This window comes from Electrona antarctica, assembly GCF_951216825.1.
Source record: "Electrona antarctica genome assembly, chromosome: 15".
Classification (NCBI taxonomy): Eukaryota; Metazoa; Chordata; class Actinopteri; order Myctophiformes; family Myctophidae; genus Electrona; species Electrona antarctica.
In genome coordinates this window covers 46,900,592-46,924,036 of record NC_136796.1, presented here as the reverse complement: position 1 = coordinate 46,924,036, position 23,445 = coordinate 46,900,592, and the positions used below count along the sequence as shown (strand labels likewise).

Sequence of the window (23,445 nt, the reverse complement as noted above, 5' to 3'; positions counted from 1 at the left end):
TTATTTAAGATACAACAAGTTGCAAGTTGCCTTAGTTGCGTGAGCGTGCGTCTGTGTATGAGAGAGGGGGCAGCGAGGGAACCTTTTTTTTCTTCCTGTAACCATGGTTTCCAGGTCGTATGGCAGTTGTTCATGTCGCAAAAACGAGGGCGAGGCTTGATTTCATAGGGCGTGCCAGATTGATTTCAGCCGTCACATTTATCACTGCTAGGAATGAAATTAGGAAGAAACAGCTGTCTGCGATCACTTTGTAAATGCCGACCCGACGTGGGTGTACTACGAATCCTACACTCGAATTTGGGGCAGATTTTACACTCGATTGATAAATGAGGGCCTAAATCTTTGAACGGCTCACACTACTAGAGGATAATCATGGCTGTTTGCTCTGGATCTGGGCTGGGAAACGGATCTGAGACAATTGAGTACCACAGACGAATAACAGTCTAAGTCCACACTATTGATCCATAATATATAAATGGTAGATAAGGGTTCAGGACAACGAGGCCTTTTCATGGAGGGGTCAGTCTGAAATTTGGACTTAGACTGTTTTTCGTCTGTGGTACTCAATTATGGTTTTATGGTAGATGTTTCTGAACATGTATTCTATAGTTTGATTTCAGATCAAATAGATAGATTGATAGATAGATCGATCTATGCTTGCACCTCTTGGTTCTCCAACATCTCAATGTCACTAAAAACTAAACTTCAGACCTCCCAAAACAACACATATTGAATAAATTCTTCTTCTTCGTTTCTATGATTCCAGAAGTCTGTACCACAGAGCAGAGTCTCCAACACCCAGCCTTCTGTCTATGAAGAGTGACTGGTCTAAAGGAGACCCTCCTGACTTCAGTAATGAACCTGGACCTGCAGATACACAGTATGTCAATCCTCCTGTACAATATACACACTATGGCCCTCATTTATCAACCGTGCGTACGCCAAAATATGGGTGTACGCCGAAATTACCGCAATTTTCGGCATTTATCATTTGCGCCAACGTTTGATTTTGAACTTGAGCCAAGACAAAAACCACGTCTGGTCGGGAGCTGTCGTACGCTTTGTCCTCACCTGTTTTTCTGTCGTAGAACAGCGGAGCAGCATTGTTTGACCAGCTGAGAGGCTGTCACAGGCATCGAAACATAAAACTGTATGTATATGGGCTAAATGTAAAAAAGGAAAAAAAAGTAAAGGAATACATCAACGATGTGTCTTTGTGTCATATGAAATTAGTAGGAGATTTCCAACTTTACAAGCAAGCAATTAAAATCGCGCATTTAAAAACAATGTTGCAAGTTAGATGCGAAAGCCATTTAAACAGTGTTTTGCATGATGAGCGCATACATGCGAGGATTTGGGCTGTCTGTGCTGAAATATTTCCATGACGGGACGTTGGAGATTATAGTACAGCGCTGCAGCTGCGGAGAGTCCCAACATGGGTAGCCTACTGTAGCCTAATCTACAGCAGGCCGATGTCTTTCTGGAGTTACAGTATGTGCAATCTCCTCCTCGTTTAATAAACCCGACGCGTCGCTCGAATGCCAAATGTGTCGTGCCAGCGCAAGTGGGAACGCATCGGAGATAGTATAGGCTAACCCAGCCTGCAGCCCACCACCACCACCACCACTGTCCAGTGCATGCCACATGAGGCTACGGTTTTGGCTTCAATATTCATATAATTGATTTGACAGTTGACAGCCCAACCACTGCAGCGACTGCGAGGCAATTTAAATCGTCGAACGTGCTGGTCAGTTGATCACGGTGTCACGGACGGACCACAGTGATAGAGAGAGACAGACAGGACAGGAGGAGCACCTATGCAAAACAGCAGCGTGTGTGTGCCTATTTGTTATTTAATTCATGGTTCACAGGTTCAGGTTTTCGTTCACTAATATTTCTTGTTGTATATTAAATTAAAAATACTTTAATAATTGAATATAACTAACAACACACAGTCAGTGACAGTTGCTTGCAAATTGCGATATGTGCGTGCATGCGTGCGGGGGGGGGTGAGGCGGACAGGGGGGAAGCGAAGCGAGAGGAGAAACAGACAGGGTAGGCTACAGCTTTATTTAATTCATGCAGGTTTATTTATTTAAGATACAACAAGTTGCAAGTTGCGTGTGCGTGCGTGCGTCTGTGTGTGTGTGTGTGTGTGTGTGTGTGTGTGTGTGTGTGTGTGTGTTTGTGTGTATGAGAGGGGGCAGAAAGGCAACTTATGCAAGCGAGGGGAACTTTATTTTTCCTGTAACCATGGTTTCCAGGTCGTATTGCAGTTGTTCATGTCGCAAAAACGAGGGCGAGGCTTGATTTCATAGGGCGTGCCAGATAGATTTCAGCCGTCACATTTATTAACGTCGGAACGAAATTAAGGAAGAAACAGCTGTCTGCGATCACTTTGTAAATGCCGACCCGACGTGGGTGTACTACGAATCCTACACTCGAATTTGGGGCAGATTTTACACTCGATTGATAAATGAGGGCCTATAACACTATACAATATACACACTATAACACTATACACTATACAGTCGCTCTGAATTAAGAGCGTCTGCTAAATGCCTAAATTGTAAATTGTAAATTGTAATACACACTATAACACTATACAATATACACATTATAACAGGGGCGGCGGTGGCTCAGGGGTAGAGTGCCTGGATGGTAACCGTAAGGTTGCCAGTTCGAACCCGGGCTCCCGCAGAGTTACTGTCGAAGTGTCCTTGAGCGAGACACTGAACCCCTAATTGCTCCCGATGTGCTAGTTGGTGCCTTGCATGGTTTCCGCTGCCATCGGTGTATTTATGTGTGTGTGAATGGGTGAATGTAATGCACAATCTCTGTAAAGTGCCTTGGATAAAGGCGCTATATAAATGCACCATTTACCATTTTTAACACTATACAATATACACACTATACAATATACACACGATAATACTATACACACTATAACACTATACAATATATACACTATAACACTATACAATATACACACTATAACAGTATACAATATACACACTATAACACTATACAATATACACAACAATACAAAGTATAACGGACAGTAGCGATCCAGATAAATATCAACCATGTTTGAATATTATCGTGACGCCTCGGATGTCTTTGAACAAATCGGGAGGCTTAAGATGAAATCTTTGAACGGCTCACACTACTAGAGGATAATCATGGCTGTTTGCTCTGGATCTGGGCTGGGAAACGGAATATCTGAGACAATTATGGTTTTATGGTAGATGTTTCTGAACATGTATTCTATAGTTTGATTTCAGATCAAATAGATAGATTGATAGATAGATCGATCTATGCTTGCACCTCTTGGTTCTCCAACATCTCAATGTCACTAAAAACTAAACTTCAGACCACCCAAAACACCACATATTGAATAAATTCTTCTTCTTCGTTTCTATGATTCCAGAAGTCTGTACCACAGAGCAGAGTCTCCAACACCCAGCCTTCTGTCTATGAAGAGTGACCGGTCTAAAGGAGAACCTCCTGACTTCAGTAATGAACCTGGACCTCCAGATACACAGTATGTCAATCATCCAATAGCCTACAATTCAAGGTTCAAGGTTGTACTTTATTGTTCCATCTTGTGTACAGGTACACCAGTAAGACGCCTAAGTGCAAGAAGCGAGGTCGCATGCATGCATGCGCCTGGGTGATGGCAGACTGTTGGTCGAGCGCTGGCGCTTTAGCATGGGGGGGTCAGATCAACATGGAATGAGTTCTGTACTGGCCATATAATGAGCATGTCTACAGGTACAGGGTTTGATGAGGTCAGATCAACATATGGAAAGTCAGAACAGGTCAGCTCCATATATGGAGATCTAAGGGTGGCAGCGGGGACATTCCCTTGAAGGTACAGGGTTTGATGAGGGCCGAGCCTTGATTTTCGGGCCTGTTGAGAACTCTAGTTTTCGCCAGCTGCACTAATAACTTTGGGGCAGGCCCGTCTAGAGTTTGACTGGATTCGACAGTTATCGGCCAAAAGGGTGACATCGAAGAGGAAGGATGGATGGGGAAGGATCAACTAATGTCAGAACAGGTTCTGACATATGGAGATCTAAGGGTTTGAGATCAGATGTAGAGTTGCTGATGTGTGTGTGTGTGTGTGTGTGTGTGTGTGTGTGTGTGTGTGTGTGTGTGTGTGTGTGTGTGTGTGTGTGTGTGTGTGTGTGTGTGTGTGTGTCACCCAGTCAAACCACACCTGGACTGAAGACACCCAGTCAAAACACAGGTGGACAAAGTAAGAATGTGCACTCATTGAAAATTCATGCTAATAAATTGAACGCTAAGAAATCATAGACTAAATGTTCAAATAATTATTGTCTGTATCAATTAAATGTTCAAATATTTATTGTCTGTATCAATTATATCCAAGTGCATATAATGAAGCTAAACAACTATCAACTCAACAGCTGGACAAAAACAACTGATCTTGTGTTGTTACTTTTGCCTGTTTTTCTGAACAAATTGCATAGTTTCTGGAGGTATTTAATTTATAATTAATGTGTGCTGTATACATGTAAAGTTATAAATTAACCTCAATGTTTAAAACATAAATGTTCTTCTCATTGCAGATGTCAGTCTGCAGGATGATTTGAACGATTATAAGGACAGTATGACTAGTCTTGATGAAGTGAAAGACGACATGACGGAAGAGTCTGGAACCTCCGTCACCAGCACCTACTCAGAGCTCTACATCTCAGCGGGAGAGAGTGAAGGGGTTAATCGCCAACATGAGGTGATACAGCTTGAGACAGTTTCCAACATGAAGACCTTCCATGACGAACCAATCAACTGCTGTAAAATCTTTAAGATCCTCCTCCCTGGCAGAGAGACACCCAGCACAAGTGTTCTGACCGAAGGCATCGCTGGCATTGGAAAAACATTCTCTGTGCGCAAGTTTGCTCTGGACTGGGCAAGAGGTTTGGAGAATCAAGATATAGATCTCCTGGTTCTCTTTTCATTCCGGGAGCTGAACTTGGTCAGAGATAAGCAGTACAGCCTTCTCAAACTGATCCATGATTTCCACCCAACATTAAAGAAGGTCACAGCAGAGCAGCTCGCTGCCTGGAAAGTTTGCTTCATCTTTGATGGCCTCGATGAAAGCAGGTTTCCATTGCACTTCGACAAAAATGAAATCATCTCTGATGTCACAGTGACATCATCGGTGGATTATCTGTTGACAAACCTCATCAAGAGGAATCTGCTCCCCTCAGCCCTCCTCTGGATAACCACCAGACCAGCAGCAGCCAATCAGATCCCTCCTGCATGTGTTGACATGGTGACAGAAGTGCGAGGGTTCACAGACCCCCAGAAGGAGAAGTACTTCAGGAAGAGATTCAGTGAAGAGAAGCTGGCCGACAGAGTCCTCTCACACTTGAAGACATCGAGGAGCCTCCACATCATGTGTTACATCCCACTCTTCTGTTGGATCATTGCTACCGTTCTGCTGGACATGTTGAGGACACACACCACGATAGGACAGCTGCCCAAGACCCTGACTGAGATGTGCTGCCAATTCCTGTTGGTTCTGACGAACAGGAAGAAGCAGAAGTATGATGAGACTCATGATGTGAAAAAGAAAGAAAAAGAAAAGGGGACTCAACAGCAGCTCACAAAGACTGACAGGGAAGTTCTTCTGAATCTGGGCAAGCTGGCATTTCAACACCTGAAGAAAAGTAGCATCATGTTCTACCAAGAAGACCTGGAAGAGTGTGGTCTTGATGTGAAAGACGCCTCGCTGTACTCAGGAGTGTGCACGCAGATCTTCAAAAGAGAGAGTGTGCTGTTCCAGAAAACCGTCTACAGCTTTGTTCATCTGAGCATCCAGGAGTTTCTGGCTGCAGTCTACCTGTTCCACTGTTTCACACAGAAGAACATGAAGGTACTGAAGACATTCCTGGAAGATAAGAAATACAACAGTGTCAGCTCCCTCTCCGACTTCCTGAAAGCTGCTATGGAAAAATCTGTGAAGAGTAAAAATGGCCACCTGGACCTACTTGTTCGGTTCCTTCATGGCCTCTCACTGGAGTCCAACCAGAGTCTGTTAGGAGGTCTGCTGGGTCAGACAGAGAACAGTCCAGAGGAGATCCAGAAAGCCATCCAGAACCTGAAGAGGATGTTAACTCGTGATGATGTCTCTCCTGACAGATGTACCAACATCTTCCACTGTCTGATGGAGATGAACGATGACTCATTACATCAGGAGATCCAACAGTTCCTGAAGTCAGAGAAGAGAACAGAGAAACTGTCTGAGACCCAGTGTTCAGCTCTGGCCGTCATGCTGCAGATGTCAGAGGAGGTTCTGGAAGACTTGGACCTGGTCAAATACAACACATCAAAGGAGGGGCGAAGGAGACTGGTCCCAGCTGTGAGGAACTGCAGAAAGGCTCGGTTAGTAGTTAACTGCCAATCATGCTGTGTCCTATGGTCCTTTCAGTGGTTTATGATAGATGGCCCTCTTCACCAACGTAAGGATGATACTAGGTTGCTAGGCAACAGATACAATCAATATATGAATGTTACTAAGTTTCTAGGCAACATACTGTATACAACCGGAAATTAACCAGTTGACATTTCTGCCTCCCGTCCGCCAGATTTTTATGCATTTACGTTTTGCCGCACATCATCCATCTGAGAGCAGCCTCGCCTATATGCTCTCAGATGTTTTATTTTTAGCGGCCAAAAACATTTAAGTTGAAACAAGCGTTTAAATCGCTTCTGAAGTCAGCCTGTGCCATGTTTTCCCAATGTCAACCCCGTCTGCATGCTTAGTACTGCTTCAATGTCAACCCTGTCTGCATGCACAGTACTGCTTCAATGTCAACCCTGTCTGCATGCACAGTACTGCTTCAATGTCAACCCTGTCTGCATGCACAGTACTGCTTCAATGTCAACACTGTCTGTCTGCATGCACAGTACTGCTTCAATGTCAACCCCGTCTGCATGCACAGTACTGCTTCAATGTCAACCCTGTCTGCATGCACAGTACTGCTTCAATGTCAACCCTGTCTGCATGCACAGTCCTGCTTCAATGTCAACCCTGTCTGCATGCTTAGTACTGCTTCAATGTCAACCCTGTCTGCATGCACAGTACTGCTTCAATGTCAACCCTGTCTGCATGCACAGTACTGCTTCAATGTCAACCCTGTCTGCATGCACAGTCCTGCTTCAATGTCAACCCTGTCTGCATCAGTGTTGTTTTTGGCAGCAAATTTAGATTTTAGTTTTAGTCATAGTCTCTTGAATAATTTAGTTTTAGTCACATTTTAGTCACCAGTAGGAGGTTGCACCACCTCGCACTAAGTTCAAACGTAGCCTAGTAATTGCGTAAATGGCCTTTACGTCAAGACTTATGCATTACTAAAATTTAAGATGTTGCACCACACAAATTAGTTATAACGTATCTCTAAGTAACAACTAAATATTTACGCAAACCATGTGGCAGCACTAAGTCCTAGGAGCAGTCTACTAACTTTGTTATCATGGCTGACCGGGTTGATTTCATCGACGCATTAATTCAATATAACGAAAGACCCCGTCCTCGCCAACGCGTTTTGCGAGACCGACTACACCCGCTTGATATTTATGATGATGTTGACATATTTGCCAGATTCCGTTTGTTCCAAATGAACTGTTAATTGATATACATTTAAAGAACATTTAGTCAGTAAAATATATTCATATGGATGTCAATAATTTACAAATGTATAGATCATTTAATAATCAATATACTGTACAGATATTTAAATACAATACATGTACTATCATACCTGTAAATATATCAAACAATCTTTGAAGTAAACAATATCTGATAAATACAAAAATATCTGATAAATATTTTACATCTGATAAATACATACATTGACAAGATAACGTTTACTTCCTAGTGTAGAAACCGCTCGTTTTCATTGGATCCGGGAGCTATGACGTCATTTTATGCGACTACACATTATTTTAACAGTCTAGGCACTACTAGTTATGTTATGCCTTAAACAGTCGTGGTGCAACACAATTTAGTAAGCCACTAGTTACAAACTAACTAGTAGTTACTAAGCCTCTAGTAAGGACTTTACTCCACAACTTAAGATTTTACAGTTAAAGTTTTACAGTTGATGAACGAAATGTATTTTGGCGGGCCTTGATGTCGTCGTAATGACTGATTTTACACTTGCTGAAAATAGCAGATCTACAAGCTCACAACGCGTCGGCTATTTTCAGCATGCAACTAATTGTAAAATGAAATTAATTAGTCCCTTCCTAACATTTTAGTCTAGTTTTTATTTGTTGACGGAATTGTCAGTATATTTAGTCTTAGTTTTAGTCATCATAGCTTATAGTTTTTATTTAGTTTACATTTAGTTTTCGTCAGTGGAAAAAGGTAGTCGACGAGCATTTTCCGTCTTAGTTTTAGTCGACTAAATCAACACTGGTCTGCATGCACGGTACTGCTTCCGTAAGATTGACATTGTGAAAACATGGCACAGTATACAGTAACTTCATAAGTGATTTAAACACTGGTTTCAACCATAGAGTATATATATAATAGAGACTGAACTGGCGCGAAGCTCCGCCCCCCCAGCTATTCATGTCAGTGGAAGTTGCTCAGTGGCGTTTTGAAGCACCCGGAAGACTGCCGGAAGTCCCTCCCCGGACCTCAACTTCGAGGTCCGGAGTGACGTAGGGCAACCGAGCGCTCAATGTCAAAGCCCAGCTGCACGGGGTTTCCCGGTCATGAATCCACGGGTCCGCCTGTAGTCCCTCCTCCTACCACTAGGACCTAGAGCTTCAACGTTGAATAGCATCACTGGCCCCTTGGTTTCAACCTGTTACTTCGATGTTCTTGGCCACTAAAAAATAAAACATCTGAGAGCATACTGTAGGTTATGACATTTTTTTGACAATATTGGGGGAAATCGAACTAACGTTCAGTCTTCATTTCACACCTTCTACTGCTTTGATATCTATATTGTTTTCTTCCTCTGTTATTCTGTGCTGTCAAGTGGTGTTGTCTATTCCAGGGGTTCTCAACGTTTTTGTCTGGGGAGCCCCGGAAATGCTTTGGCCATGTCGTGACCCCCGCCCCGCCCCGCCCCCCTCTCCACCAACAATACAAATTGACCGCTACAATAACCTTAATTATAGAGAAAATACATCATAAATAAATACTGAAACCCAGATATAATCATTAAGGAAAGTGTATGCATGCACTGTGTATGTAAACTCTAAATTTCCATTGTCCAGCTATTTAGTTGCAAAAGAAAAAAAGTTTTTTTAATAATTTGGGGACCCCCCAAATTAAATTTGCAACCCCCTGAGGGGTCGTGACCCCCAGGTTGAGAACCCCTGGTCTATTCCACACTCTGCTCCTCTAAATACTCTTCATATCTAGATAACTACATCGATTTGTTTTCAGTTAACTTCCATGGCAGTGAACTAGGTATAATTTGTTTTTATAATCTCTTATTTAATCTGCATTTACAGACTTGTTGGCTGTGACCTCAGAAAGACAGACGTTGAAGTTGTGGCTTCAGCTCTCAGCTCTAATCCTTCCCATTTGAGAGAATTGGACCTCAGTGAAAACGACCTGCAGGACTCAGGACTAGTGGAGCTCTGTGCTTCACTGAAGAGCCCACACTGTAGACTGGAAGTTCTAAAGTAAGATGCATTTACCATATTTATTTTGATCACTTGATATATGAATGCTGTGTTGAGAATGTATTAATAAGCTTGATATTGATATTAATAAGCTTGGGGCAGCGGTGGCCTAAGGTTTAGAGGAGCGCCCTTGTTGCCGAAAGGTTGCCGGTTCGATTCCACAGACGGGCAGGAAAAATCTGGGTCAGGAAGTGATTGGTCATCACTCACCCAACACCGCTGAAGAGCCCTTGAGCAAGGCACTGAACCCCCACCTGCTCCAGTGGAGCTGCTTATTGGCCCACAGTATAAGACTGTGGTTGTACTGGTCAGCTCCCAGGTTTTAATGTGTGTGTCTGTCTGTGTGTCTCTATGTGTGCAGGGCGTTGCTGAAAATGAGCACTTGTGCTCAGCTACTACCCTGGGTGAATAAAGGATGAAAAATAAATCATGATAACACAAGCCTATGTGCCTAAGTAGACGTTAAAATGACCCCAACCATGTTTCAAAGTGTAATATCACTTTAAGGCCAGTGTATCGGCTAATTCATCATATGACGGAATTTCTCACAACGCGTTGAGGAGCTTGTAGATCGTCTATTTTGGTATTGCGACCCATTGTAGCTACGCCACAGTTATCAAGCTTCTTAATAATATTATAATAATAATACTAATATGCTGGAAGAAAGAAGCAAACATCGTGAATATAGCCGATCTGCAAGCTCACTGTGAGGTGTTGTGAGCTTGTAGTTTGTTAATATTTTTCACATTCATGTAATGGTTACAATTCCATGTGCTTGTCAGGGTCCCCAGTTCAAATATTATTATTTTGGGGGTCAGGGTTTGTTTTAATGGAACTAAACTTTATAGTTACTAAAGCATCCAGGTGGGGGACAAGAAAGTCCTTTAATAGATGGCTGTAAGCAGGTTCTAAATCCAGGAATAATGCATATTATAAATGTGTTATTTATTAATTAATTCATTAATTTATGTATATGTTTTCATCTGGTGTTTCAGACTGGCTCACTGCGGCTTGTCAGAGAGATGCTGTGAAGCTCTGGCCTCAGCTGTAAGCTCTAATCCCTCCCTAAGAGAGTTGGACCTGAGCCTCAACGTGGTGAATGATTCAGTCCTGGAGAACTGCAAGTGAGTAGACTTGGGGCTGTGTCCATGTTGGACAGTGCAGTGTTTCCCTTTACAGTGTATTCACTCTGACACGACGTCACAAAGCATGCAGAGAGAACAATGCAGTGCCTCAAATAAACTATAGGATAGCAGGTCAACAATGAACATCTGTCTAAACAATTAACATCTAAATAACATTCTGTACATTTGCGGTTGATGTACAAAGACATAGTGTTGCTGTCGGGAAGAAACCAACTCCAAAATGTTCATTTTTCAGAAAATGAAACATATTTTTTAAGGGAAATAAGAAAACCTTATATTTTGAAAACAAAGAATACTGCCTCAAATTTGGTATTGTGACTTTATACATGTATATTGTCAATTACCTGCATGAGAGAGAGAGGGAGAGATGGTGAAGTTAGTTGCTTTAGCAGACAGTTTGAGAAGGAGAGAGGCGGTGGAGTTAGTTGCTTTAGCAGACAGTTTGAGAAGGAGAGAGGCGGTGGAGTTAGTTGCTTTAGCAGACAGTTTGAGAAGGAGAGAGGCGGTGGAGTTAGTTGCTTTAGCAGACAGTTTGAGAAGGAGAGAGGCGGTGGAGTTAGTTGCTTTAGCAGACAGTTTGAGAAGGAGAGAGGCGGTGGAGTTAGTTGCTTTAGCAGACAGTTTGAGAAGGAGAGAGGCGGTGGAGTTCCTCACGACAGCAAGGATATCCAATATATGTGCATAGTAAAGTTGCATCAATAAGGTATAAAAGGAGAGTGGAGTGCTATAGGGGTTAAGGTGGAGTCTGAGGAGGTGATGAGATCCAAACTGGGCAGCAGTGAGTATGTCTGGATGAGCTGCAGGGCCAAGATAATGATAGGAGAAACACTGTAGTGTCAGCTAGTGGAGACGTTGTGTTAGACAGTTAGACATTGATGCATTGTTGTTCTACTTCCTACAGAGTGAAACACTGTAGTGTCAGCTAGTGGAGACGTTGTGTTAGACAGATAGACATTGATGCATTGTTGTTCTACTTCCTACAGAGTGAAACACTGTAGTGTCAGCTAGTGGAGACATTGTGTTAGACAGTTAAGACATTGATGCATTGTTGTTCTACTTCCTACAGAGTGAAACACTGTAGTGTCAGCTAGTGGAGACGTTGTGTTAGACAGTTAGACATTGATGCTTTGTTGTTCTACTTCCTACAGAGTGAAACACTGTAGTGTCAGCTAGTGGAGACATTGGTCCTCATTCACAACAGCGTTTACGCCAGAGTGTAACGGAAGCGTATACAGATACTAAATATCATCGTATTTCTCTGTCCGATCACGCTGCGATTTGCTCCCGTCTTATTCAGGGAAGCTGGTGTAATCACTTCATTTGTGCGGATCGCAGAGTGTAGCCTTTCCGCATTTTTCCCAAGCGATTCGCCTGGTGTCGCCTGGTTAGAACGCCCATCCCACACCATATAAGGCAACAGGAAATATCGAAATACGTCATCATAGCCTGCACCGGGCTTTAAATTATATACAACAGCCGCGATGAGCTTGTAGAGCAGTTAATTTTGACAGGCGGGTCTCTGCACGGACAGATCTTCAAGCAAACAGCGCGAGTTTTGTATATAATTATAAACGAAACTTGCCAACTTGGCACGCATTGCTTCACTCCTTGTTAAATGTCAGAACGTTAATAAGTTAACTGATGTTACAGTTACTTTCACATAATGAGAAAGAAGTTAATTTGTACTGTTCACCACACAACCAAATGCTATATTAAAACTCGGCAATGATAAAAGGCCCTATTGATTAGTCTACTGCGGTGATTGATTCCCTGCCCTGCACTGTCGGATTTGGAAAGCAAATATATGGACATGCATGGACACAGGACATATTTTCTTTCTTTTTTTTCTTGTGGGATTTGGACTTAAGGCTATATTTCATCCGATCCAACTACGTTGTATGTTTCCTCAGCTGCAGGTAAGAGTTGGCTATTCTGTGTGGCGTCCGCATGTGATCCATATACATATTATAAATTAATACCACGACGCAAATGGAGGCAGATAGGTGCTTGCAGCAAATGCATTTAGGCCTACGTGAAACTTTAATTGGCTGAGTCTCTGTCAACATGCTGATCAGCGAGTTACAGTGGTAATAATAATCATCATCAACAGCCTTTCTTGTCTGTCTGTCCGTCATGTTTGTGAACAAGCGCGAGGTGAGCTGGCTTAAAACTATGATATGACTGGCCGACTTTCAAACACGCTGATGCCATTCATTCAAATAGGCTAATGTGGTCTTCTATTTTTTAAATAGGGCTAATCCCCCCCCCCACACACACACACACGCACCGACAGACTGACTCAAAGGAGCTCCATAACGAAACAATTTAAATAGGCCTATACTGCAGACATTACTACACTAAACAACGTTGGATTCGTACAGTGCAGAATGCAGATAAGTGTATGTTCTTATTATAATTGTGAGTTTGTTTTTTAACATGCAGCGCGAGTCCGCGAGACTGCGAGAGCCGATCTACAAGCTCACAGCGCGTTGCACTGCGAGTAGAAAGCTGTCAAGTGAGCAGCGCAATCGCGCATGCTAGAAATATCCTAATAAATAAATAAAAAAGGTGTCGGGCTTGCAGGGGCCGTTTCTGTAAGTCACTCTAGGCTAACCTGCCTCTAGAATGCATGCATTTAGGCATACAAGTGATACTTGGCTTTTATATAGGCTATAATTTTTTTATGAGTAGTTAAATAGGGAGAAGTAGCATATTCTTTTGTTCTCTATATCTTTTGTTCTATTGTGTGTAATTATTAGACATAATGGACATAATTTCTATAGATTTCTATACATGCTTTGTGTGCTGTTGTCTATAGTATGTACAAAATAAATCTATTCAGACTCATGTATAAACAAGACTCTTTAGAAATCTTTAGAGAACAGGGTCTTTCTTTTGTGTGTATTTGTGTGGTTTTGTTCACTGTTTGTGCATGTGTTTATGGTGTACACTTTCTGTTAATGTGTGACCCTCTCCTGCAGAGAGTGGGATGCTAGAACCGTCTCATGCCTTTTTGTCTCTATTGACAAAAGACACTCATTAGGACATAATTGAATTGTAATGTCTGTCTGGCTGAGTGAGTGAGTGTGCGTGCGTGCATTAATTGCATGGACTGTTCCCCATGGATTCAGTCTGTCTGCCCGTGTGTGAGAGATGTAAAAAGGCCAATCTATAGAAAAAGGGGCTTCCTTTTGTATTATTATCCTGTGTATTATGCAGTTTGTGTACACTTTCTGTCTCTGTGGACAAAAGCTACTCATTGGACTTGTGACGACTCAAAGCCCATTGAATGGTAATGCCTGTCTGGTTGAGTGAGTGAGTGTGCGTGCGTGCGTGCGTGCATTAATTGCATGGACTGTTCCCCATGGAATGGAGTCTGCCCGTGTGTGAGAGCTGTAAAGGACCCATAAGCCTTTGGAAGTAGGGTCTTTTCTTTTGTGTTATTAGCAATAATAGCCAAGTACAGGTTTTTGTGTTCACTTTCTGTTACACTTTAACAGTCTCGTGCCTTTTTGTCTCTATTGACAAAAAAGCCACTGACTTGTGACGACTCAAAGCCATTTAATTGTAATGGATAGGTCTGGCTGAGTGTGCGTGCTTGCGTGCGTGCATTAATTGTAAGGACAGTTCCCCACTTTAGGGGCTCAGTCTGTCTGCCTGTGTCTCACTCGTAAAAACTTTGGGTACAGTGAGTGTGTGTGTGTGTGTGTGTGTGTGTGTGTGTGTGTGTGTGTGTGTGTGTGTGTGTGTGTGTGTGTGTGTGTGTGTGTGTGTGTGTGTGTGTGAGAGATGTAAAGGCCAATCTATAGAAAAAGGGGGCTTTCATTGTAATTCATGAACAAAAGCCTTTTGTTATGGATTGGTGACTGCTTAGAACTAATGGACCCTAAATGTGTTAGATCTCTCTCTCTCTCTCTCTCTGTGAGCATGTGTTGCGTGCATGCATGTTTTAGGGTGGTTGGTTTATCCAATAACTTTAGAAATATAATATATATAATATAATATTATATATTTAATCCATGGTTAGGCAACAGTGTTAAAACGATGTTCACCCCATAACTCTGAGACATCCTGTGACATAACAGCTGTAAATAAAGTACTAAAAGTAAAACATTTTCGTAAAATACATGCCGGTATAGGGCATGCATGTTTAAAAGTATAATTGACATGATTATGGGCATGTCTTTTAGACCACTAGATTTAGTTAAACAGAACTGTCAAACATTCATGTTTTGACAGACTGCAAATAATTACAGTAACTGATGGTCTGCTAACATTTACACATTTTAACCAAATACATGCGTACATGCGTACATACATTTACCCATTTTAACCAAATACATGCGTACGTACATACATACATACATACACGTGTATGCTATTATTATTGTCTTTTTTGCTTGATTTTATATGACTGGACATGACTATATTCTATACCAAGCACCAACATGATGTTTGTTACATTTATTCAGTACATAAGTCTAACCATTAATCACTGATACCATTTTTTCTTATGTTTTTAAAGTTACTAAAGTATGTAGAAGTATGAAGAAAATGTGTTAGACACACTTTTAAAAATTATACGAAAGTATCAGATCTACAATATCCCAATGCATCACTATTCACTGCCATTGTTTTATAGAATGCGATGGCAAATTATAATACACACCATACAATTGCAACACCTACAGTAGGTCATTCTGCATTATGCTGTATTCTACTGCAATAAGCTGAGCAGAGACCGTTTTTGTTTTCTCTAGTTCTCTATTTTCTCAGCGACTTGCAAGAGTCACCGAGTCAAGTTTTTAAAACTGTAGTGTTTATGATAAGTTTATGATATAAATATGCTCACGTAAACAAGTTGAATCAGCATACAACTTGAATCATTATACAACTTGTAGTAGTTATCTTGTATGCTCTAATTAGCATCTTATGATGTATAACATCAGTTATGTTTTATCTAACACATTTTGTAAGCCTATGCATACATGCAAATCTACAGTATCATACATATTTTATTCTTACATGTCCCCCGTAGTCCATACTCATACTCCATACACCATACAAACTTAGCTGTAACATTATACCATGTCTTAATATCTGACAATGTTCATTTCAAATTAAATTAATTTGAAAAATCTATATCCATTATGACAAACCATTAGTATATATATATATATTTAGGCTATTGTATGATCTGTCAGTGGTCAGGGATGGATTAACCCAAGAATTATATGTGAACGGTGTGCAACAGGTCCTACAGTAATTAGGCAACTACTGCTAGAAAAGCCATATGCTAGAAATGTTCTCACAATGATTGGTATAGCCTAATATTTGTAGTAATTAGTGTTATGATTAGGCCTAATGATCCAATCCTTGTAGGTAGATCGGTAGCGAGACAAGTTTTATGCCTCCTGGTAAAAGCTATACTCCCATTGTAAAGAAACTGTGATACGCACACATGCTATGGTAGAATATCAGCATGTGAATGCTCTTGCATAAGATGGTTAATTACTAAACTAGTGTTTTTCTACGACATTACAGTAGACCTAACTAATTTCACTTGTAGAAATTCATGAAGAATAAGCCTATAGCCTTTTACTAAAGAACAGGCAATATTTTTGAAATAAGGCCTCATTATGTCCATGGCAATGCATATGACTCAACAAGTTACATTTAGACACTTTATGCTCAACATTATGATATTGGGTCATAGGCACAGTAGGCATGGTGAATATTACCGGTTGTCTGTATCGTTGAACAGATGTATTATACCTGCAAGTATAGCATGACTATCAGTTATTCAATGCAACCTATTTTTTTCCTCTAACTATAGTGTTTTTTAGATGGATGCTAGTCCACATCCATGAACCTCTGCAACAAATTAACTCACAATACCAACTACAAAAAACCATTAAAAACATCTATACCATACACCCTACATTACGAGAATGCAAAACATGAAACAAAAACATGCAAATACAGAACAGAATGTTCTGGTACAGCCATTGTAATATCAAAAGAAATTGATACAGATCCTATACATATCCTAGAAAAAACAAAACTATACCTGCAATCAACACAATGGACCAATACCAGATCACCGAAACATAAGTTCATCACAAATGTATAGTGACACCTACAGTATCATCAATAAGGCACTAAAATCAACACCACACAAAACATCACAACACCGCAAAATCAAACGTAACATGAAACATGCAAAAATGCATACAAATAAAAAGTGCCATCTGACTGACTGCTCTATAGTTCAACTCTTAAGCCAATGCCTCCAATACACATCCATTATCAAAAGACATCGTTATCAAAAACGTAATATTTTGATATAGGCTGCAAAGGCAGCAATATGTATGAATATATATATGTATTATAGCATAGAGGTCCATACTACAATCATATAATCATATCACAACATCAACACGAATGCACAACACAAAAACAACTATTGCATATTATTCAGAACCAATACACACCACTACCCAACAGCATAAACACTGTACATCACCAATCAATAATAGCTGAACATCTACACATCATTATGACTAATGAAGTGCTCAATATACTAGTTCAACACAGGTTAATAACAAAGTATGTAAATATCTGAATACTTTGCCTTGGCAGCGTAACTGTATATGATTTCTCATATAAAACTAATTTGAAACTAATTTACCGGACTATTTAATTTTAGGTGAACACATTATGGTGCTGAAGATAGATAGTAGTAGATATTGTTGGTTATAGGTAATGATGAAGCCTTATGTCCATAGGGGATGAAGAGGAGTAAGTAAGTAATAGGTAACGATGACTATAGGTTATATTGATTGCATGATATTTGATTGATTGACATTTGATAGTTAGATAGACTATAGTCTAGACTACAGGGGTATAAACTATGCGGCTATAGGCATACAAGGATGTATATTACAGTATATTTTCAATCCAAAAACTGTAGATAGGGTCTGCACACAAAACACACTGTTTTGTGTTGACAATAACTATTGACAACAACAACCCAACATACTAGTATATATGCAATAGTATCAAGCATATATATATATATATATATATTTTTTTTAAATAAAATAATCTGTACTGTGTATGTGTAGAATAATAAGATATGCTTGAACGGTTCAACTACGTGCTAATATATATATTTTTTTATAACCTCCTAGAAAAAAACTGTATGGGGCATACAAAACACATTAACATCAGTATGTCTGATGGTGCAGTGTGTAAATGTAACAAAGACCATTATAACAGGTTATGTACACTATGCTTATATATGGTAATATGGCTTTCCAAGAATTCAGAAACTACAGTTTAGAAAAACGTGTACACCTAAACCTGCACAAAAACCATATGGTATGAGTGATATCCTATAGTGTTTATCGTTTCAACGTTCAGATTATTGATATTCCATGCATTTAATGCATTAACTCGGAGTTCCTTGCTAACTGTAAATCGGTCAGAATTAAGAGTACACCATATTGTTCAAGATTGTTCAAAATACTATATGTATAATAATGAACAAATATTGATGCATGTTCAGATATAATCATGTACTAGTTATGTTGACTTAATTAGTTTAAGAATAGCGTTAAAGTGTCAGAGAATAGTTGTGCTGTAACTGTAATTGTAACTTTAAAAAACCATATGGATTATAATCATATGGATAATAAACTTAGGCTAAAGGATTACTTGGTGCAAAAGCTGTCCACTTCAATTATTATTATTATGTATTATATATATATATATAACCTGTAGGCTACTGTCTCTACATTTTCTGTAAGAATCCATGTAATGTACCATCTAGTAAAACTAGACTCATTTTTACACTCATGTTTACACTCATGTTTTATGGATTGTAGGTTCGTACATTCTTCTAGACACTTAAAACTACTATGAGTGTATGATATTGTTGTTTGACAAGAAAGTATGTACATGATCATTTAGTTTACGCAGATATGCTATGCATAACGACTGAATGTTACAATTATCCACCAATGGTGGTTGTTAGTTACAGAATATATCAATTCTTAGTTTCATGAGTTTCAGTACTATACCATAATATTGAAAAACATAGATATTTCAAATCCGTACACTACACATGTTGAACAGATAATAATTCTATTCTATAGTATAGTCATATGATATGATGTCTCCTATGTTATTGCATCAAACTCTATAACTCTATGGTGTAAGTACATACTTATTGATTTATAGATTTGAATAACAATGAGAGCGTCAGAGTCTCATACCACCCCTATTTTCAGGATATATGAACATGGATGAGGTACCATGGTGGTATCCCACCAGTCCTCGAAACATGGCATATAATGATGCCAGCATGGAAGCAAGACAGATAATCAGAAGAAACAAGATGAAGCTTTTAAGTATCCTTAGGTCTGATGTTGCCTATGTAATCAATCTACTTTGTGAAGCACGGCTAATCACGGAAAGAGAGCGCCTAAACCTGATGACTAAACACTCTATCTACTCTGGATACTCGGATCCAACCATTGAACTCCTGGACACAATTAGGAGCAAGGGTGAAAGAACTTGCAATGCTTTCCTGTCTATGCTACAAGACACAGATCTAGTAGAAAAGTTTCCTGCTCTAAAGACAATGTCTTGGGACAATCTTCCATTGAATAATCAATGAGAGGGTGTGGTGTTTGGAGTCAGCTCCCTATTTAAAAGGGTGGTCACAGAGCTGTAGGCCTGCAGAGAAAAGACAGCTAGCCTTATTTGCACCAGATAAGTTAGGAGATACTTCCTCATCAATTATTTCCTCTCAATTTTGTCATGGAGCCTATGGGTAAAGCACGTACCCCTAATGAATCAGTGGACCTCCAGCAGTTATTGCAGACTGAAACAACCGATGCAGATACACCTACGATACCTAGGTACAGATCATACAAACCTCTCAAAGTATGGGGGTATAATCCGCCAGAGGACAGCTTTGCCTATACCCCTGATTTCGAATTATATGAAGAGAGCGCAGAGGGCGAAGTTATGACAGCGGACCCATGCTACATGAACATACCTGTATACAGGCCAAGAGATGATGAGGAGGACCTGGTGGACTCTGATCTGGTGGACTTAATAATCGATACGGATGACGAGTACTATGCCCAGAGAGATCCGTTAGATTTGACTACAAGCAAGAAAACTCCTGGACTTTCCGAAAATTCACTACCCATCACAATCCCATCCTCCCCAGCAACGAACTATGAAACACAGAACTATTCCAAACCACAGCCATCCCCTGCAGACTCTGGTGATGAGGATGCAACATCCATTCTAGTTGCATCCAAGGCCTGTATCTCGGAGTCTGCTTTACCTACAGTCAAAACGAATTGGCTGAAACACAAAACTAGCTGGATGAAACCCAAAACTAACTGGATGAACAGAATGGAGGACATTCTTCAGGTCCCCACATACGGAATGGGTCGCATGAATGTTAAAGATATAAAGATTGCATTAAAGTTATGGGATATCGAAAATGAGCAGAAAAACAGAGATTCACATGAAGGGACATAGGGAATAATAGATATTAATGTAATAGACTTAGTGTAAAAACTACTAAAAGTCACTGATTTGTAAAATAATGAGGTAATATTGAACCGTGTACTACATGATTTAATATGGATATCTGTGTCTATTAAATGTTTCTTGCTAAATAAAAAAATATCAAATACTGTTTGTATAATGGTAAATTACTTATATGATATACTGTACTGTAAAAGTAGTACTATAACATAATATTGAAAAACATAGATATTTCAAATCCGTACACTACCGTACAACCCTAACCCCAGGTATATATTATCTACATCTAGACATCTACTATATGTATGCACACCATGTATGTAGTAAAAATGATAACAAAATATACATTTCTATGATTACATATTTATTATCATTACATATTCAATACTGAACACAGCATCCATTATTATTATTCATATGTATCATTGTCATGATGATCATGGATTAGCAGCCACCAAAGTAGCAGCTACTCTTCCTGGGGTCCACAACAAACAAGTGAAACAATACATACAGTGTAACACAACAATAACCGTATCATCATATTCAGCGTCTTCGTCCGTATCCCCAATACTGGTGGGATTCCACCATGATGGTGCCTCATACACAACCCGCCGAGGGTCCATCCACCAAGCTTTGTCTCCTCCACTTGAGCTGGATTCGCCCACTGAAAAAGTAGAGTCTTCCATGGTGAATGGTGATATCACAATTATACACAGAGTATAAGGTAGAGGTTGCGGAGTGAGCCTTTTTACCTATAGTGTAGTTGGGGTGGTCGTAGTAGTTGCATAAAATAAATTGTCATTTTCCAGGCTGTCATCAGGCATTGAGAATAATGTAGCTCCCGCAGGTTTTGCGAGATCGATACCAGTATGCCTATTAGGTATATAATCACCGAATGAAAACCCTGTACGGCCTCTAGGTCTAGTACATGCGTTGCAATCCACACGCCTCTGTTTTACACGCGGACAATCCCCCGAATACCCTGAATCTATACGATTGATGCCTCTAATCCGTTCTTCCATCAAAGTTATCTTTCGGCTCTCTTTAGTTGCTTTGAAAAAAACAGTAGCTTCCCTTAACACATGCCTTAGAATACCTAAATCGTCCAAACCAACGGCTAGTTGGATTGGAAAGTATTTTTCTTTATCCATTATAGATTTAGGAATTTCAAAAAGAGTATGACCTTGAGATTTGTATCTCACTAACAACCATGTATTTGTCCTAGAACAGTCAACGATGAAGCCCTCATCATCACTACGAGCTGGTATTGTATCGTCCACTCGCACCCTTCGAGATGGTTTGACATAGGCAGGGTTTAGCTTCTGCTCCAACTGCAGATAATTGCAGAAGTCCAAAATACCATTTACCAAACTCTCAAATTCAGATTCATAGACTCGTATGTATGGCAATCTGTCTTCAAAGATACTGTCCCCTGAGTCCAATGTATAGAGTTCAATATATGGATAATTCTTGAAATGAAAAAAAGACAACCGTATTTTCCGCCTGTCCGATAACGCCCAGACTTTTCTATCCTCATCCTCGTAGCTCAATCCGGTAGAACACATCTTTTTCTTTCTTTCTTTCTTTTTCTTTCTTTCTTTCTTTAGGACAGCTTGTGCCTAGGCTTACTCACTCATGCTGGGGCATGTCCCCGCAGTATTTAACAGCACGTCTCAGAGAGGCGGAGCCTTCTAAGAATAACTGCTTTGTTATTCATGGTTATTACCTTTGAGTTATTACCTTTCAGTTCATCAGTATTGAATCAATGATAATGATAATAAATATGTAATCATAGAAATGTATATTTTGTTATCATTTTTACTACATACATGGTGTGCATACATATAGTAGATGTCTAGATGTAGATAATATATACCTGGGGTTAGGGTTGTACGGTAGTGTACGGATTTGAAATATCTATGTTTTTCAATATTATGTTATAGTACTACTTTTACAGTACAGTATATCATATAAGTAATTTACCATTATACAAACAGTATTTGATATTTTTTTTATTTAGCAAGAAACATTTAATAGACACAGATATCCATATTAAATCATGTAGTACACGGTTCAATATTACCTCATTATTTTACAAATCAATGACTTTTAGTAGTTTTTACACTAAGTCTATTACATTAATATCTATTATTCCCTATGTCCCTTCATGTGAATCTCTGTTTTTCTGCTCATTTTCGATATCCCATAACTTTAATGCAATCTTTATATCTTTAACATTCATGCGACCCATTCCGTATGTGGGGACCTGAAGAATGTCCTCCATTCTGTTCATCCAGTTAGTTTTGGGTTTCATCCAGCTAGTTTTGTGTTTCAGCCAATTCGTTTTGACTGTAGGTAAAGCAGACTCCGAGATACAGGCCTTGGATGCAACTAGAATGGATGTTGCATCCTCATCACCAGAGTCTGCAGGGGATGGCTGTGGTTTGGAATAGTTCTGTGTTTCATAGTTCGTTGCTGGGGAGGATGGGATTGTGATGGGTAGTGAATTTTCGGAAAGTCCAGGAGTTTTCTTGCTTGTAGTCAAATCTAACGGATCTCTCTGGGCATAGTACTCGTCATCCGTATCGATTATTAAGTCCACCAGATCAGAGTCCACCAGGTCCTCCTCATCATCTCTTGGCCTGTATACAGGTATGTTCATGTAGCATGGGTCCGCTGTCATAACTTCGCCCTCTGCGCTCTCTTCATATAATTCGAAATCAGGGGTATAGGCAAAGCTGTCCTCTGGCGGATTATACCCCCATACTTTGAGAGGTTTGTATGATCTGTACCTAGGTATCGTAGGTGTATCTGCATCGGTTGTTTCAGTCTGCAATAACTGCTGGAGGTCCACTGATTCATTAGGGGTACGTGCTTTACCCATAGGCTCCATGACAAAATTGAGAGGAAATAATTGATGAGGAAGTATCTCCTAACTTATCTGGTGCAAATAAGGCTAGCTGTCTTTTCTCTGCAGGCCTACAGCTCTGTGACCACCCTTTTAAATAGGGAGCTGACTCCAAACACCACACCCTCTCATTGATTATTC

General features: G+C 40.1%; 1 protein-coding gene and 1 long non-coding RNA gene across 2 annotated transcripts in view; one reads left to right on the top strand and one right to left on the bottom strand.

Annotated features, from left to right (window-relative positions):
• The window catches only part of LOC306938919, a 134,045-nt gene that overhangs the window by 73,295 nt on the left and 37,305 nt on the right, over window positions 1-23,445 (bottom strand). The gene's annotated exons all lie outside the window — the stretch shown is intronic.
• Window positions 1-23,445, top strand: part of LOC306938666 (NACHT, LRR and PYD domains-containing protein 3-like) — a gene marked incomplete at its 5' end in the record, with an annotated part of 98,349 nt that overhangs the window by 39,543 nt on the left and 35,361 nt on the right. Inside the window, 2 exons of the mRNA XM_079522933.1 lie at window positions 4,610-6,414; window positions 9,505-9,678. Coding sequence (XP_079379059.1) covers window positions 4,610-6,414; window positions 9,505-9,678 — 1,979 coding nt within the window. The remainder of the gene's footprint in view (window positions 1-4,609; window positions 6,415-9,504; window positions 9,679-23,445) is intronic.